The sequence below is a fragment of the Nannospalax galili genome, unplaced genomic scaffold (assembly GCF_000622305.1).
Source record: "Nannospalax galili isolate Female #2095 unplaced genomic scaffold, S.galili_v1.0 scaffold347, whole genome shotgun sequence".
NCBI classification, from domain to species: domain Eukaryota; kingdom Metazoa; phylum Chordata; class Mammalia; order Rodentia; family Spalacidae; genus Nannospalax; species Nannospalax galili.
Genome location: NW_008355793.1, coordinates 1,069,275 through 1,088,218, shown reverse-complemented (window position 1 = coordinate 1,088,218; position 18,944 = coordinate 1,069,275). Strand labels below are relative to the sequence as shown.

Sequence of the window (18,944 nt, the reverse complement as noted above, 5' to 3'; positions counted from 1 at the left end):
AGGAAGGAAGGAAGGAAGGAAGGAAGGAAGGAAGGAAGGAAGGAAGGCAGTAGGGAAATTTTATAAAATCAGTAAAGGGAATCCTTCTGACCCATGATGTTATAAAACTTGAATAATTTTTCTAATATTTTCCTTTTCTTCTATGTCAGTAGAGATCAATAATCTCTAGTGGAAGACAATTCAGAATTGGATATTTTGGGAAGTCAGAACTTTATCACATTTTAAGTATTTGTCATCTATTCAACAAAATGTTAATTGAGTACTTATTATTTGTCACACAGTATGAATAAACCAAAGTCTTTTCAAGGCTCAAAGAGAAATGCCAAAACAACAAAAGAATTGCAATTTCATTATAGCTACTTGAAAAAGGAATTTTTAATGCAATTACAAAATTTCTTAAAGAGGGAAAGAAGAGCATTACCCCCAGGGACTCAAAAAATAATGGTTTTCAAAATTTGATGTTTTGTTTTACCTAGGAAAGCAAATATGCACATTAATCTTAGAAAAACAAATTACTTCAAACAATGGAAATTAAAGGGCAGAGTTAGAGACAGACATATCAGCTAAAAAGAGATAGAGCATAAATTATCTTTTCTGAAGTTTGTTTAAATCAAGTAATGTCCTTTATTACTATGGTAACCAAGTGTTGAACAACAATAGCTTCTATTTAGAGTATTGCTTTCAAAACAACATCAAAGGTATTCAAATTAGACTGCTTTAGATAGATCAAGAAATCTAGTTGCACACAAGAAAACATTCTTAATAAAGATATAGTCAAACATTGCATAACAGAAATTGAAAGGAAATAGTTTACAATTTTAGAAGAAAAATGTCAGCTGACTATTTAGGTTTTTATGAAACCTCTTTTGTACATACATTAAAGCCAAAATAAGAACAATATAAAATAAATTCTAATTCTCTCCTACATACAGGGAAAACAACTCTGTGCATAAGACACACAGTTTCTAGATGTCCAAAACATAAAGATAATGCATGTATAACCAGAGGTAATAAATTAGTATCAACTGAAGCTGAGGAGCAGTCAAACCCTGGGTCTGACATAGGTCCCCCACTGTATTCGTGGAATAGTCAATCAACTATCCTAAAATGTAGAGACTTTCATTTACCCTTTATGTGAAATGAAACTATCCATATTCTAGAATTTACTTCTCTGGAAATCTTTCTAGTTTTACAGCAGTAATGAGCTGAGATATGAGGAAACAGTTATCTCAATCCAGTATGTTGTAGGTGAGGGAACTGAAAACCTGACAGTATCTGACAACCGGAAGGCCATTGCGCTAGCAGGAAATAAAGACAAAAAGCAAAAAAAAAGCAAAAACCAAACAAAATTCTCAGTCAAGGGTTTTGTCCCCTATGTTTTCTGTAGAGACCAAATGTTCTGCTCACTTTTCTCTGTTCCCTCTACTTGTCTAAGGATTACACAGTAAGAAAAATGCACACACACACCCTGATACCTCCACACCTGCTACTTTTAAAGTCTTAAGGGAGACAATGCCATTTTAGATAAAGAAAAATTATTATTAATGGGCCTGTATGTTTTCAGTGAAGCAGGGTGATAAAGCTCTATTCCCTTGGCACCCATTTCTCTGCTTCTTCCTTGTTGAATGTACCGTTAAAAAATAAAAGCAGTTTTTGGAAACTTCAAACAGACTTCTTGGCCCCAAAATACATCAAGGAATCACTGCCTAAAACTGGCTCTCCTCTAAAATAGATAGATGATAGATAGATGATAAATAGAAAGATGATAGATAGATGATAGATAGATAGATAGATAGATAGATACATAGATACATAGATAGATAGATAGATAGATAGATAGATAGATAGATAGATAGATAGATAGATACCCTTATATCACTGATGGAAGCTAAGCCTTAACAACAACAAACAAAAAAATAGGACAAAAAAAAAAACAGATTCAAGGAAAGTGAAAGAAAATAACAAGCACTCTTGGATAAACACATTATTGCTACTAAGTTTTCCTCAACACAATCCACCTTTTAAAGAAAATGCTATACTTAACAATTGCTACAGCAAATGCGTTTTTAAATAATGTTGGCATCGAACACAAAAAGCCTCACATGATCAAGGCTCAGCTTGATATTAATTCAGTTCCTGCTTTCTGTGCAAACTCTGAAAACCCCCTAGGTGCATATTCAAAAAGGAACAGGGAATTTTGTCCAGGATCCAAAGAAAATACAGGTTTTCTTTGTGTTTTTAAAATGCACTAACCTAAAACAGGAGCAATGAAAATGTAGCACATGATCTTCTAAAATCTACTGAAACCAGTCTTGACATGAGTCTTCTGTAGTCTTAACTAGAGAATATCCTGGTCAAAGACCAGCCTGTAGGATGTGTGAACCAGGAAAGAGAAACAAGAACCCACAGTGCATCTGACAAGCATACACAAGACATAATCAAAACCAGACAGGGGCCCAGAATGGATCGGAGAGATGACAGAAAGCCCCAGGCCTAGCTGAGGATGTATTGGCAATTGATGTATGCTGAAGAGAGTCAGTTTGCCTTACTAGTGTGATACCTGGTACATTAACCAAACTCTTAGGGATAAACCTCCACCCCAGAGCCCTTGGGAAATGGAGATTAGATTTGACAGGCCTTAAGAAAGGCTTACATTTACTAGGAGCACGTGCTTTTTCAGACTTGTAAGTTCAACGGTGAATAAAAAGTGACTCATATCCCTAACATGATGATGCTGAGTCTATTTCCATAGACTTACTACACTGTGAAAACACTTCAGCTCTACACTTGCCAATGGAAAGAAGGGCTCAGAGGAGAGAAATACATGATGTTAGCCCATGTAAAATACCACCTTATTAAGGTGTCAACAGCTTCATCAGAGGAATTGACTCTTGAGCTACGATCTGAAGAGATCAATGGCAAGTGTGTTGGGATAGGAAGCAGGCTGGATGGTGATGAGGTCTCTAGACATATGGAGCAGGGCATATACAGCATGAGAGAAAATAAGAGAAATGAAAGGAACCAAAACTAATGCTTCTGTTGGGCACAAAAGAAGTCAACTTGGCTGAAATGAAAGGTTGATAAAGGCCAGAACATGGAGGAACCATGTTTCTCTAGGACATGGCAAAGATAATTTTGTGTTTGTCTTAGAAACAATGGGAAGGTATCATAGTGTTTCAAGCAAGAGAAGTAGGTTGATTTGGTCCATGTTTTGCAGCTTCTGTGACTATGAAGTACAGATTTGGGGTATAATATAATAGATGTAATCATTTTGTAACTCTAAATTGTTTTGTCTCTCTAGTGATAGTAAACTTTATATGTCTACTTCATTCTGATTATACATATCATTCCCAGACATATATTAATTGTTACAATGCAGTTATGTCAATATAATAATATGCCCTTAGTATACCTCCTTGTCTTAATAATCTCCCTTAAGCTAGTGACATTTCTTCCTTTCATTTAAAATAAGGACTGTTTAAAATATGTCTAACAGTGTTCTGACAGCAAATCTTCAAGAGCCAGATCTAAAATTAAACAATGAAAATATTTTAAAAATATATTTAAATTATCTTAGACTAAATAACTCGTTAACAAAAGAAATACACTTTACAAAGTGTGGGCAGTGGAAATTTGAGGTCAAGTAACAAATTTGCTGTTCGGTTATGTTTATTTCCAACATGGTTCCTTGTTGCTGTGCTTTGACATGAATGAAGACTAGAAAGGGGCCCACCAGCCATCACAACAATCACCTGTTAACGGCTCACCTGCTACTTTTACCACATTGATAATGAACTTTCAGCGTATGAATTTTAGGGCAAAGCTTCATATCAATGCAATTATAACTGTTAATTTCTGTGGAATCAACACCCCATTGTGAATTGCGAGGTTACTCCACTTGACTTTACTGATGATTCAATTGGAAAGAGAGGCCTCCTACATAAGTTGGTTTGAGCTATCCCCAGCACACCATGGGATCTGTCTACATTTTGGGTCTCCATTGCTCTTTTTATTACCTCACGACTAAAACCCACACCTTATGAAGTCACTAATTTTAGCTTTATATTACTCTATTTCTTAGAAGCATTTGATAAAATGATCAGTCCTTCCCTTTTGAATCACGCTTCTGTGGTGTGTAAGAATCAAACATTCCTTATTCTCTTCTAACTTGATGGCCATTGCTTCTTAGTTACCTTTGCTGAACATAACATGAACTGTCTCAGAGTTCAGTCTTCCAGGATAGCTCTTCTCTAACTATGTACATTGTTTCAATTAGTTACTCTTGAAGAGACAGTGCCACCTCTTGGGGGAAGTTTTGAGTACCTGCAGAAGCAATTTTGTTCTCACCAATATTATCAGAAATTACTGAAATCAAAAGGGAACAATCAGGGATATGAGACATACAGCAATATTGTGGAAAATGCCATGCCACGCCATAAGTATTTCACTTCCAGCATAGTTTCAATTTGTTGGCTGCTCAGACAACTTTTAAAAAATTATAATTATAAAAAAGAAAAGGTTTTGTATTGTTTTAATATGGAAATTAATTTCTAGGTTTAATACTTCCTTGTATACTGAAAGAATATTGTATTTTATTATACCCAGAACTAAACCAAAGGATGTACACTGCTATGGAAAATCACATTGCAAATCCAGTGAACTGAGTTTATCCTCCCCTTCCAAGAAACTTCATATGTTGAAGCTCTACAACTCAGAGTAATTACTTTTAGAGACAATGACTTCATGAAAGTAATTAAAATTATATGAGATTACAAATGTAGGGCCTTGATCAAATAGGATTAATGTGCTTACAGGAAAAGGCAGGAGCTAACTAGCTCACTCATACATCTCACAGGGTCTCTCAGATCCTTTCTGAATTCATAGGAAGAAGGTATTAATAGCAAACTACAAACAGGAAAAGACTTCATTAGGCACTGAGCATGCTAGCATTCTGTTTTTCAATTCCCAGCCTTCTAACTAAGAGAAAAAAAAGCTGAGTTGCTTAACCAGTCTGTGGAGTTCTGTTGTGCAAGTCTGGCCTGAGTAAAGGAGTAAAGAAAACAGTGAGCCTGATAGTGAACTGTATTTGGAGCCTGAGTTCAGGCTGTCTTATTCTTGATCTTCCTTTATCTGCATACAAATATCTACCTACTTCATTTTTGGAAATTATGCAGATAATATTAATTTTAATATATTAGCATATAAATATAAAACAAAGGGTTGGATGGTACTGTGTTGATTGGTTTGTTTTATTTTTTGAGACACTATTTTCTTATGGAGTTCAGGATGTATGGAAGCCTATGAAAACCAGGTTAGCCTCTTGAGTGCAAGGACTGCAGGTATGAGCCTCCACACTTGACTTTGGATATAATTGAGAATTACTGATATTGGTGATCTCAGCTATCTTAAAGACTTTGAATATATTTGATGACTGTCAAGTTTAGATCTCTAGTACAGGCCTGATTTCCAGACTCTTTCAGGCATATGGTCTTTCATTGTTCTCTGCCTAGTATATATTCCAGACAGTGCATTTTAAAACAAATTCTAGGTTTATGAAAACCCCTATTAAACAAGTCTACGGGCATCATTCCTCCAACAGTGTGTGCTTATTTCATGTGTCTATATCACATATTCCAAACTTTTGCAGTATTATTCTATCTGTTGAAATGATCTGCAATCAATACCCCTTCATGTGATTGTACCCACTGTACCCACATAGCAATAAACTTAATAAATGTTGTGTATGTTCCATCTGCTCTGCTTGTCAGCCATTCTTTACCTCTTCTTTGAGTTCTCTATTTCTTGAGACACAACACTATTGAAATTATGTCAGTTAATAGCTCCACAAAGTCCTCTAAATATTCAAGTGAACAGAAAAGTCCCAGAGTTCTTACTTTACCTTAAAAGTTATAAATGATTAAATTTAGTTAAGAAATTATGTTAAAAACAGAGAAAAGCCAAAAGCTAGACCTCTTGTACCAAATAGGTTAATTATGAATTCAAAGAAAGATACTGAAAAATATTAAGTGGATTCCTGAATGAACAAACAGATGAAGATAAACCAAAACAGTATTGCTGCTAAAATTTTTAGTGGTCTGGACCAAATATCAAATTAGGCATAGCACTGCCTTAAATTAAGCTCAACCTAGAACGGACCCCAATTCTCTTCAATTCTCAGATTGTGAAGGGTGAGAAAGCCAGCCACAGAAGGAAATTTTGAAACTAGTAGATGGTGCATCTTGAAGATTGAGCTAAGAATCCATCTCCATTAAATGAACATGTAAGGTAGGGCATCGTTGCTAATCTAGAGCTGCTGTTCCAAGTTAGAATATTTAGCTAACTTAACTGGTCACTTTACTATGCAAAAAAGATTTCCAATGTAGATGAAACAGGCTTATATTGGAAGAACATGTTTTGTATAATTTTCCAGGACTTTCAGAGCTAGATAGAAGGCAAAGCCTGTTTTCAAAATTTAAAAGAACAGTCTGATTGACTTGTGTGGTGGTTTGAATGAGAATGTCCCCCATGGGCTCCAAGTATTAGGAGATTTTGTCCTCAGTTGGTGGCACTGTTTTGGGAGCTTTTAGAAGGTGTGGCTATCCTAGTGGAAACACCTCACTGGGGGTGGGCTTAGAGAGTTCTTAAGCTTAGCCGGATCTCCAGTGGCTCTCTTGCTTCCTGTGCCAGCTTGAAGACTTGAGCACTATGTTTTTGCTCCTTCTCCAGCCACCTCTGCCACCATACATCCCTCCCAAGAGGAAATGTAATTCCCCTGGAAACATAAGCTCAAATAAACCCTTCCTTTTATAAGTGGCTTTGGTCAGTGTTTCTATCACAGCAACAGAAAAGTAACTAATACAGCTTGTTGCCCAAATATAGCTGGTGACTTTAAGTTGCAACTATCATTCTTTTTCCATTACAAAAGATCCTTAGGAATTATACTAAAGCAGCGGTGGCAGGATTGCTCAAGGTGTAAAGGTTCTTGTCATCAAACCAGATGACCTGAGCAACCCACATGGTGGAAAGCTAGAACTGTCTCCTGTAAGTTGTCCTCTGACCTCCACATATGTTCTATGGCACACATGCTGCACAAGCAAATGATATAAATTAAAATACAAAATTTTAAAAAGTATTATGCTAAAGCCATTCCATCCATGTCCAGTAAATGTAACAACAAACAGCATAATACTACTTACAACATGGTTCACTGAATATTTAAAGACAGTGCTAAGAGCTGCTACTCAGAAAAGAAGAGTCCCAACAAAATTATTGCTGTCATTGCACCTAGAAACACAAGAATTCTGGTGTAGATGTTCAAACTAACCATTTCAACTCAATTCTGTACCAAGTCTCATTGTTTTAAAAACACATTTTGTAAAACTACAGCTGCCACACATAGTGTTGCTCCTGATGGATGCTGGAAATCAAATGAAAATCACCCATGGAGACTGACAGAACACAGGGTACAGATGAGGTTAATACAGTCCATCAACCAGGACCATATGGCAGAGGGTAAAACCACCACCAAATCACTGTAGAAATGGTGTTGCAATCACACTTTCAAATGAGTTTTATCACTTTCTTATAAAGCTCAGAATTCTCATCCATTTCCCCTTCCTTCTTAAGTTCTTTTAAACAACCACAACATTACAACAAGTAGGCAGTACCTATAACACAATATGAATAATCATTCAGACAGACTTGAATACCAAGCCTTTGACTAGCCATCAGATTAAAACTTTTGTTCTCCTATAGCTTATAGTACATGTTTAGTACCTGGTGATTATTAGCCATAGTAATGTATTATATAAATAGTATCTTCTACAGATGACTAGCCATTGGAATTCAACAATCGCAGCAACTACAGTAAAAGGTACACCTCCATTTTACCCTTGTGGATATAGCAGTTGGAAATTTCTACAGTAGTCTTAGGCTAATGTTTAGAATTATAGAATTATAAACTTGAGTTATATACAGACATTTCTTCACTCAGATATGATTTATGTGGCCCAAACAAGTCAATTTCTCCCCAACTTATTTTGATATCTTCATTTACCTATCCATCAAATGGAGTTCCCTGGGTCTACTCATATTTATTTGATGTTTTGCTGCAACTAAAGCCCCACTCCTACCTGAGGGTTCACTGGTAGTTAAACATTGCTGGGGGAAGGGAGTGTCATTTTCTTCAATGGTGTAGGCACTGATAAGTTGCCCATGCTCGGATAAATACCCCCTACACAGATGCATGCAAGCAACTCAGACTAAACTCTTAATCTTTTTATGAAAAAACATCTACTGGATGGGACATGAAACATGCCTGGCTTTAGTCATGACGTAGAAATAAAAGAGGCATACTAATAATCACTTTCTTTGTTGCTCAAGCTTAATTAAAGTTATGACAAACACATCTTGCAGTATGCTTAATAAATATTTCATGTTGTTAGGGCAAATCTATGTTGTTCTATGGTCCTGTTTCCTCACTTTTAATTCTAAAAGTTAAGCATCTCTTTATGATGATAGAAAATTATAATGGACAATATGAAATTTTCATAATCAAGAAAATCATCATGTGATACATACAAGGGGCATTCTATTTCATGTTTACCCACATTGATTGCCTATTCGTTGATAATTGAATGAATCCATAGAAAAAATTTGAATTAATCACATATGGATATTATGCATATAATATTTTTGTTGTGAACTCAATATCTTTGGAATAATCTGTTATTTTGACTACTAAAATAATCAATAGTATAATACTAATTCTGACGTTATTCTATCATAATTATATCTAACACGGTTAAGACATTTTAGACATAATGATAACCAAGCCAATAGGCATTGCACTATCATGTGTTTGAAATTGGAAATACAATTAATCATAAAAGAGTAACAAAATACTAATTCAATGCTCTCTACTGTCTTTACCACCATCTTTGCAAGGGACAAAAAACTTAAGTTGTGTATTAGAAGTTTTAAGAAATTTCTAAGTTTAATGGGCTGCTGACATATTTAGGAGATGCAACTCTTGAAAATTTAGACAATACATGTGAAATTTAGACACCTCATCATATTTGGTATGTGCTATTTATTTCTTGAACATTATGTACAGCTGATTGTTCTTATAGAGATCAAACCTAAACCTGTTCTTTACATCCTGTCCATGACCCATGAAGAGCATATTTCATCAAAGAAAAGTCACTAATAAAAATCCATGTCAGGGGTCTGGAAAGATGGGTCAATGGTTAAGATCACAGGCTGCTCTTGGAAAGGACCTAGGGTTTGGTGCCCTGCACCCACATGGTAGCTAACAACCATCAGTATCTCTAGTTCCAACTGATTTAATGCTCTCTTCTGGCCTCCTCAGGATTATACAAGCATAGTGTACTTACATACACACAGACAAAATACTCATACACATAAAAGTAAATAAATTTTAAAAATTAAAAAAAAAATCCATGTCAAGTGCTGGAGGAATAGCTCAGCACATAAAAGTGATTACTATTAAAGCCTGATTCAGTCATAACCAATGGTGGAAGAAAAGAAACTACTGCTAAAGGTTCTGTCTGACCTCCATGGGCATGCTGTGGCATACATCAACCGCCACTCACATAACCATCACATACATATGCACGCTTACACACATACACACACAATAAAGAAAATAATGTGTATATTTAAAAAGTAAGGCTCTCATTATTCAAATTCTTAACTGCCACTTCAGCATTTCTATATATATTGCTCTTAATTTTAATATTAGTGGAAAAATCAATGATCTTTGATTTCAGGAGTAATGTTCCCATTTTCCCTTCAATAACTATGACTTCATTGTTTTAGGACAGCTAAATCTGTTTTGAAATTGTGTAAGATAGTGACAGAATTATATAAGGATTTCTGTATGAGTGTTTGAGATTACTTTTTAAGTCCACAAATATTTCAAGTCATCAATTAAAAGTGTATTACACGAAAAATATCTAATTGGAACTTTACTCTGAAGAGACTGATCTTATTTCTCTTTCAGTTTTACAGCACATTTTAAAAGGAGGATAAAATTGACATTATTATGTCCTCCTAACGGAGATAATTATAATAAATATTGAAGTAATAATTCCCTTTGATGAGCTGATGGTGATCAAAAAGATCTTTGAGAAAAAACTCAGATGCAATACCTAGTAATAAACCATTATGAAGTTTTTACTTATCCTTATGTATTAAATTATATGTTCTTCATCCTTTTCCTTCAGATACAGAATTTTATCAATTACCATTCATCACTGAACTTAATTTCTACTACATTAGGATTCTTACTGGAATTTCCCTCATTCTATATTTCCCAGATGACTGCTTTTTTTCCCCAACTACTTCTGGTATATCATAAGAATTACCTTTCCAGGATACACCAGTGTTTATTGATGGGCTGCTGTGACCTCTTTTGGGTGTCATGAGTGTTATGTATTTAAGCTTATTTTTCATTACAAGTAGATCATTACTTCTCAATCTTTCTTTTAGTTTTCCCTCTCAGTGTTTTTAATGGATTTGGGATTTATCCCCTTAAATTATATAATGCTTTTTTCTCCACATTTTCCAGTCTCCACTAATAAGCTCATTGCCTTTAATAAAGCACAGAGAATTTTCCCACACTATCATTATAGCTTACTATATGATGTAATTTGCTTTATCAACTACTCTTCTCCTAATCTCAGAATATTTCCTCACTATCCAACATCCTAACTTCTCTGATTTTTAAATTAGTTCCTTTCTTCCAATTCTAATTTCTTAACATTTGCCCAGAGCCATTTTCTTCCAGGTTCCATCTGCATACCTCTACTTCCTTCCCCTGTTTTAAAGAATATACACATTTCCATTGATGCTAATCAGTACAACTAGCAACTTATTAATGCTGTTTTCACTAAAGTGGTTCAAATCCTTCAAACTACCCAGTTAGTCTAAAATTACCAAGAGACATGATCTTCACCAAGGTGAACCAAAGAATGCTTATCAGATGAGTTTCTTACTTTTGTTTAGTCAACGTTGTTTTGTTTCACGTTGATTCATCTGATTGACTTTGTTTTTGTTTTTGTTTTTGTTTGATTGATTGAACCTGATTGACTCATCATTCCCAAATATGGTTAATTATTACCTTCACTGATATTTGACAATCTGGTAAATTTTGCATTTTTCCCTACATCTTTCTATATTTACCAGATTAGGCAAGGTTTAGCTAAAATTCTGCCTTCTTCATGATTTACCTTAAATAGCTCAAGACTACAACTGAATTGACATTTTTAGACTCCCTGTAGATTTTCTAAATAAGATACTAGTTTGGCATTGAATCAAAAATATATTTTAATTTGTATTATTTCTTATGCTTTCATTCTTCCCTTTAACAACAATCTACACAAACAGTCACAGGTCCAATGTGTACTAAGCATATATTTGTCTATCATGCTGATGGGTTAGGGGAATATAAAAATGAATACTATTTCTTTTATTTGTTTGGAACTCAATATAATACATTTCTCAAATAATACAATATATTTATTAAATAGATAACTTAAAGTAGCACCAATAATCTTGCTATTAAAAGTACCATCTATCTCTATTCTAAACATGCTCTAGAGTTTACAGATATTCTACCCAAAGGGTCATTCAAAACCAAAAGACTTTGTTCTCAATTCCAGGTGCTGATGGATTTTTAAAATTTTTATTCTCTCTCTCTCTCTCCCTCTCTCTCTCTCTCTCTCTCTCTCTCTCTCTCTGTATGTTTGTGTGTGTCAGAGGGGAGATACATGTTGAAGACAAAGAAGAATTTTCAGGAGTCAATTTCCTCCTTCTGCTATGTAGGTTTCGGGGATTGAACACACATTATTAAGCTTAGCAGCAAGTACTGTTAAGCTGAGGTGTCTCATCTGCACAGGGTTTGATTATTTAAAACATCGAACCAACCATAAATTTAAAAACAATGCTTTCAAGGGATATGTTTCTACATTTCCACTGCTGCCAGTAAAGCTGACATGAGGAAGCCTATGATTGAAACCCTATGAATAACACATTACAATAATTACTGAGACCCATGGTGTTCTGATGAAAACTTAAGTATTAAAATTAAACACCAAAAAAAAAAAAAAGAAAACTGAAAAGCTGCTCAAAATATACGGATGTTTCCATGTGTGCTAGTAAAGCAGTTAATTGTCTTAACACATTCAAGTTATTGTTACGACCTATGCTTTTCAAAACATTTACCTTAAAGCTAGTGTGTGGTACATACCTGTCCAGTCTCCTACTACTTTAAGATGGACCCCAAATGTTGCTTTGGTTTCAGTAGGACACTGAAAAAATAATTTAGAATAGAATCAACTTAGATCAATAATCATATATTAGAAGACTATAATCTTACTGCTACTTTTATTCTTACAAGTCTCCAAATCAACAGATAAAAGAACAGACTAAAATTTATATAACAGAAAAAAGCAATATCATCTGATCAACAGGCCATCTGTATTTCTAAAAATTCATACATATGTACAGAAAACAGTAAAATACATAAACTAAAATTAGTAGTTTCTCACATGTAATTACAAATCCAGTTAACATATCTTCCTAGTAAAATATATAAAAAGGAGCCAGAAACAAGAATAGAGGAAGACATGAAGGCTCCTGGTTGTTGTGTCTTTTTTAGCCACAGATATTACACATCTTGCATCCTGAAAAAAAAACTAAATGTGACATAATTCTCTATGTTCAGTATGGTCCTAGTCAGAATACTTCAAATACATTGTCTTTCACTTCTCAGTAGAAATTTAGAGGGTTCCTGAGCAGGGTAATACATTTCAGAAATGGAGGTATGATTGGTTCTCTGCAGTATCATTTTTGATAACTTAAAAAATACCCAGTAGTCAAATTTAGATATATATTTTAATCTGTGATAAGAAAATAAAGAATATCCAGGGCTGGAGAGATAACTCAAAGGTTAAGAGCACCATCTGCTCTTACAGAGAATCTGGGTTCTGTCCCCAGCACTCACATGGTGGCTAACAACTGTTGGTAACTCCAGTTCTGGGGGCTCCAATGCCCGTTACAACCTCCGTGGGCATTGCACAACACGGTTGCACTTACATACATGTAGGCAATACACTCATACACATAGAATAAAAATAGTAAAATGTGTTTTAAAAAGGTAATAGAGAATCCCCTTATTTTCCAGATCACTAATCTACTATTCAAAAATCAGTGATTTGAATAATGACTGTATTTTTCTTAATTCATTTGGTAGTACTATTCAAACTAAAATTATAGGAAGATAATTATAAGCTACTAATAGCTTATAAGTGGTATCATACAGAATTCTCAATTTCTTTAAGAATGTTGACTAAGATCCTTTTGAAGAAGCTAATTAATATATGGAAGTTGTATACCCTTTAAATTTCATAAAATTCTGAAAATTCATTTAACCTAATGGTTATGGATAAAGGTTATCTACTCATGATACTCAGCTTTTACCAAGTATCATTTGGAAAGGGCTGTGATAGCAATTTTATTTCCAAAACCTCGTAATAACCTTGAGGTGTGTCCTTCATAAATAAAAACTGAGTAACTAAGACTTAAAGATACAAATTTGCCAGGACCACACAACTAGCAAAAAGACAAGAGAGAATTTGGACTAGGTCTGTTAGTCTTCTTAGGTCTTAACTGTAAGCCAGTATCTTCATTAAAGCAATGATATGGAAAAGGGAAGATTACATAAAACTCAAAAAGAGTAAGAGGATAAAAGATACTTTCTAAAGATTAGTAGAATCTTCTATAAGAATATGAAGCAAGGGAAATGGATAGAGGGGTTAAGGCCCAGATCAAGGACAAGGGTAGTGACTCTGAAGAGGCCATGACTGGAGACTGGTGGCTTAATGCACCTTTAAGACCTCAGAGCTCATTGTGCTGAGGAATTCATGTGGGTCATTTAAGAATACTCTAGGACTAGGGTGAGGCAATAAAGAGGATAAAGATGCAGCACAGGATTTTCAAACTGCTACATTAAAACTGTTGTTTCTGATAGTATTCTTGCAAATAAGAATATACAATATTAACTAAATCAGAACATTCAACAGATTGCTTAGTCATTATTACACTAAATCATATAATTATATTTGTCATCATGATTCTGAATTTATTTCTACATTCTCCTTTTGAACAACGTTGATAGAGACTCAGTTTTCATTAGTAAATTTACAAATAAGATTGTGGTGGTTAGAATGAGAGTGCCCTCCATAGGCTCCAAGTATTTGAATACTTGGCCTCAGTTGGTGGCACTGTTTGTGACAGTTTATGAGGTGTGGCCTTGCTGGAGGAAGCAAGTCACTGGGGACGGACTTTGCAAGCTCTCAGCCACGCCACATTTCCAGTTTTGCTCTCTCTGTTTCCTGTCAGTGCTTGAAGATGTGAGTTCTCAGCCTTTAGCTCTGATTGCATCTGCCATACCTCCCCTACCATGATGGACTCTTATCCCTTTGGAATGGTAAGCCCAGTAACTCTTCTTTGTACAAGTTGCCTTGGTTATAGTGTTTTATCACAGAAAAAGAAAAGTAACTAATAGAAAGGTGATATATTCTAAATTACCCACAACTTTTACTTCATTATATAGAAGGTTCGGTAGTAGACGGTGTAGCGTATAGGAAAGAAAAATTTCAACAGCATTAAAAGCTAACATTCTATGTGTGTGCAGTGTATGTGAGTACACCTTCCCAGGTGCAAGTCAGAGGTTGATGTCCTATCTCTTCCTTTTTCACTTTTCATATTTGTTTTCAAGACTGGTTATCTGCACTGGACCTGGAGATCACCAACTGTCTGGGCTGGCTGGCTAGCTAGTGCCCAGGTCCTCTGGTCTCCACCTCCCAGTTGCTAGGATTGCAGACAGGCCTGGGCTTTACCTTTTACATGGATGCTTGGGATGGAACTCAAGTCTTTATGCTTGTGCTGCTGGCATTTTATAAATTTAGCCATCTCTCCAGGCCCCACCCCCACCCCCATCTACCATTCTGAGCATCTAAATCCATTTGATATCACCTCCACTGTAAACTAGATCTTAAGCTATAAAGAGGTAATCTAAACCAAGAAGTGGAATAGGCTGAAGCAGTGTATCCCTGTGTTCCTGAAATTACACCTAGCTTGAGCTAATTTCACAATGAAGTATAAAAGAAAATACACATTTGCCAAAGTCATATTTGTGTTAATCTCTTTTCAGTGCAGACACTGCTAATGATAGTTGCATATGATGGTTCACGTGCCCTGGGCTTCAGAGGACAATGTAAACTTCCCTCTCTTAAGTGCTGTCTGAACCTGCGTGGGTACCTTCAGAAACAGATTTGGTTCAGAATGGATAAAACACAGCATCACTTCTGTCAGCTTCTTAGGAATGATGCCTCTGCAAGTCACTCAATAATTTCCAAATTTAAGAAGGCAGAGGTTAACCTAAGATTTACCTAAGCATATTATCCCCATATTTGAATGGGGCCTTCCAAGGAAAAATAACATACAGGGCGATGGAGAAATGGCTCAGCAATTAAGAGCACTGGATGCTCTTTCAGAGGACCCCGGTTTGATTTCCAGCACCCACACAGTGACTAGCAACTGTCCATAACTCCATTCCAGGGAATCTGATGCCCTCTTCTGATCTCTGCAGGTATTGCATGACACGGTTGCACCTACATACATGTAAGCAATAAACTTATACACATAAAGTAAAAATAATAAATAAAATATTTTTAAAAATTACAAAATGGTACAGCTTGTGTGTTGCAACAAAATTAATGAAGATCTTAGAATAGTATTTCAGTCTTTGCAAACATATTGTGTAGATTTCTTATTATTGCCTATAAACAGTGTGGTGATTGTTCATGATTTCTCACATTGATTTTTTAACAGCTTTGAAAAAATGAAAAGTTGATAATGACATTTCCTAGAAAATTAATAAATATCATGCTTAATAAATAAAGTTTCCATTAAACTCATTTCAGAAAAGTGTGTGTGGTTAAGTTCACATTTCAATAAAAAGACTGAATCTATTTACATTTATAAAAATGCTAAAGAAGATACATACTAAATGATTATTAGTTATTACTCCAGGGTAGTAAAATTAAAGATAGAGGAAATAAAATATTTAATATTTTAAAATTTATTAAAAATTTGCTGTGATTACAGTTTTGAAAGATTTAAATTTTTTAAATTAAGCATAAACATTATAACATTGCCAAGTCTTTCCAAGTTTCCTGGATGGAGAAAATGAAGTCTGACTCAGAAAACTAAATACCAAATATATGTTACCTATGTTTAAGAATCAGGGACATAGAAAATGCCAGAATTGAAAAACTGGACTCCAGTAGTGGATCTAGACATCTGTTTTGATAAACTGGAAGAAATGTAATCTTTTCTTTCTAATTGATTTGGCATATTCTTAACATGAACAATTGACAAATGATTATATAACACTGCCACAAAATATACATAACTCGATGCTGCAGAGATAGCTCAATGGTTAAGAGCACTGGTTAAAAGCACCCAGGTTAGATTTCCAGCACCAACTTAGAGGTTAACAACCATCTCAAACTCCAGGTAGGGAATCCAATGCCCTCTTCTGGACTCTGTGGGCACTGAATGCACATGGTACACTTACATCATGCAGACAAAACAGTCATATACATAAAATTAAAAGAAATGAAATATTTTAATTAAAAAATGACCATTTTATATTAGGGAAATTATGTTAGATGATGTGACCATCCAAGTATTTATTGAATATGGAACAGACATATGAGATGCAATGCTTTTGTTCCAAAACCAAGAGTCTTGAAATAATAAAAAATGATACTAAATACTATCTAAAGTTTCAATGAAATAAAATTTACTAAATTAGACAAAATGATTACAGAATGACATTATTTAATCATTTTTGCCATCTATTTCTGTGACTCATTTTTCTACTCTCTTGTTTCTTGTATTTTTTTATTGTCTGCTAGATACTTCACCCTAAAATTTAATTTAGCTAAAATTCCTTTTTTAGTTCCCAAATTATATTATTTTGGTTCCCCCATATCTGGAATGGAAACTATATTCTTTCCAGAACAGAGGCTCATATATCACAATAATTTTACATATTCTTGCTGCCAGTGTTCAATCAATTTTCAAATCCTTTTAAATAATTTTCCCAAGGAAAATATCTGACCACAGCAATCTTACATCTTTTTTGTGCTCTGGGAAAACACTAGCCACTGGTAGAAGTCTTGATCCGCAGTCAGTGATGCTAATGAGGTTACTGGTTATAATGAGGGTAATAAATACAGCAAAGAATTAGTACATTGATGACTTCATAGCTAAATGAGCTATTACTAGTCTGGCAAAGCTGGAGAAATTAAGACCCCAGGGGACTTATCCGAATAGTATACATTGTTCCTAGAACATCCTTTCCTGCTTGCTCTGCTGTCTGATCACTGTGAGGTGAACATTTTGCCTTTCCATTCCCTTGCACCATGATGTTCTGATTTATCAGGCCTGGGGGTGGGGGGGAATCAGCTGACCATATTTGGAACCTCTGGAACAGTGAGCCAAAATAAATCCTTTCTCCCTTAAGTGGTTTTCTTTGATAGTTTGTCACAATGATGAAAAGCTGATTAAAACCAAACTGTATTCTTTCTTATCATCAAAGTCCAAATTATCTATTCCCAATATTTCTATATTCATAATGGAGGCTAATGCATCTAGTTTATCCAGCCAAAACAATTGTCAACATGTAATACATTTTCCTACTTCCCCCATCTATTTGATTATAGTTTGTTCTTTTACAATAACCTCATTTCCATTCTCCTATTGACTTCTGGCACTTCTCTGAGATTTATGGCATGACCACCATTTAATGAAACCATCCTGAATTGCTCTGTCAATAAAATTCTTTACTACCTAAACCTTGAAATTACTTGTATGATTTCTATGTCTGTTTATTACAGTCTTAGTTATTTTCTATAACTTTTCCATATGAATAGGTTGTAAATCTCTAGACTGATTTCAGGTAAAAAAAATGTCAAGAACTATTTCACCATCATTAGTATATGTTCCATGTACCATGTATATAAGATGTAAAGTGAGCAGATGAATATTAGCTGCACAAAGTGTCAGTTGAATAAAATATTAGGGAATTAACATGAAGTAAATTAAAACTTCATAAGTGTATAATTATTCCATAATTTATTCAAACACTATATAAATATATATATTTTTGGTTCCAACTTGTACTGTAGAATATTCTAGAATCTCATGCAATTTCAGAAGCGAGGAATGCTCAAACAGAAGGAGAAGAAACAATGAGTCAAGAACACAAACTATGGCACAATCATGGCAGCAGGGAGACACACAACATTTGATGGAATTGGCTGTTTATGTGAATGTGAAGTAGTATGTGCTGGTGTATTTGGAAAAAAGTATATATACTAGTAAACATAAAATTCCTAGAAGATCTCCTAGGTCTAATTTTTTAACATAGGTCAAATGTATACTTTTATATCCAATTCCTTAAGAAAACAGGCTTTAAAATGACCAGCTTAAAGTTACAAAAACAAACAAACAATAAAGATAAACAGGGAAGAACATGCATAATGAGAAAGTCATAACTATTTTAAAGGTCAAATGAGGATGACATGGCTGATTTGGCAATTAAATAAACAAAATATATGAAGCTAAAATTCCACTATGTTTAAGAATCTAGGCTCTCAGAAGCAGCGAGAGGAAGCTAGAGTTGGAGCTCATATTTTAAAAATTGTTTCTGGTATTGGAGAAATGTCTCAGTGGTTAAGGGCACTGGCTGCTCCTGCAGAGGACCTGGGTTCAGTTCCCAAAGCCCACATGGTGGCTGGCAACTATCTGTACCCAGAGTTCCAGAGGATCTGATGCCCCTTTCTGGC

General features: G+C 34.8%; 1 protein-coding gene across 3 annotated transcripts in view; it reads right to left on the bottom strand.

The window, feature by feature from the left end:
* Positions 1 to 18,944, bottom strand: part of Nox4 (NADPH oxidase 4) — a 161,257-nt gene that overhangs the window by 38,194 nt on the left and 104,119 nt on the right. For all 3 annotated transcript variants that reach the window (XM_029556406.1, XM_029556407.1, XM_008853620.2), the window contains one exon: positions 12,272 to 12,332. In XM_029556406.1, the coding sequence (XP_029412266.1) occupies positions 12,272 to 12,332 (61 nt within the window). The remainder of the gene's footprint in view (positions 1 to 12,271; positions 12,333 to 18,944) is intronic.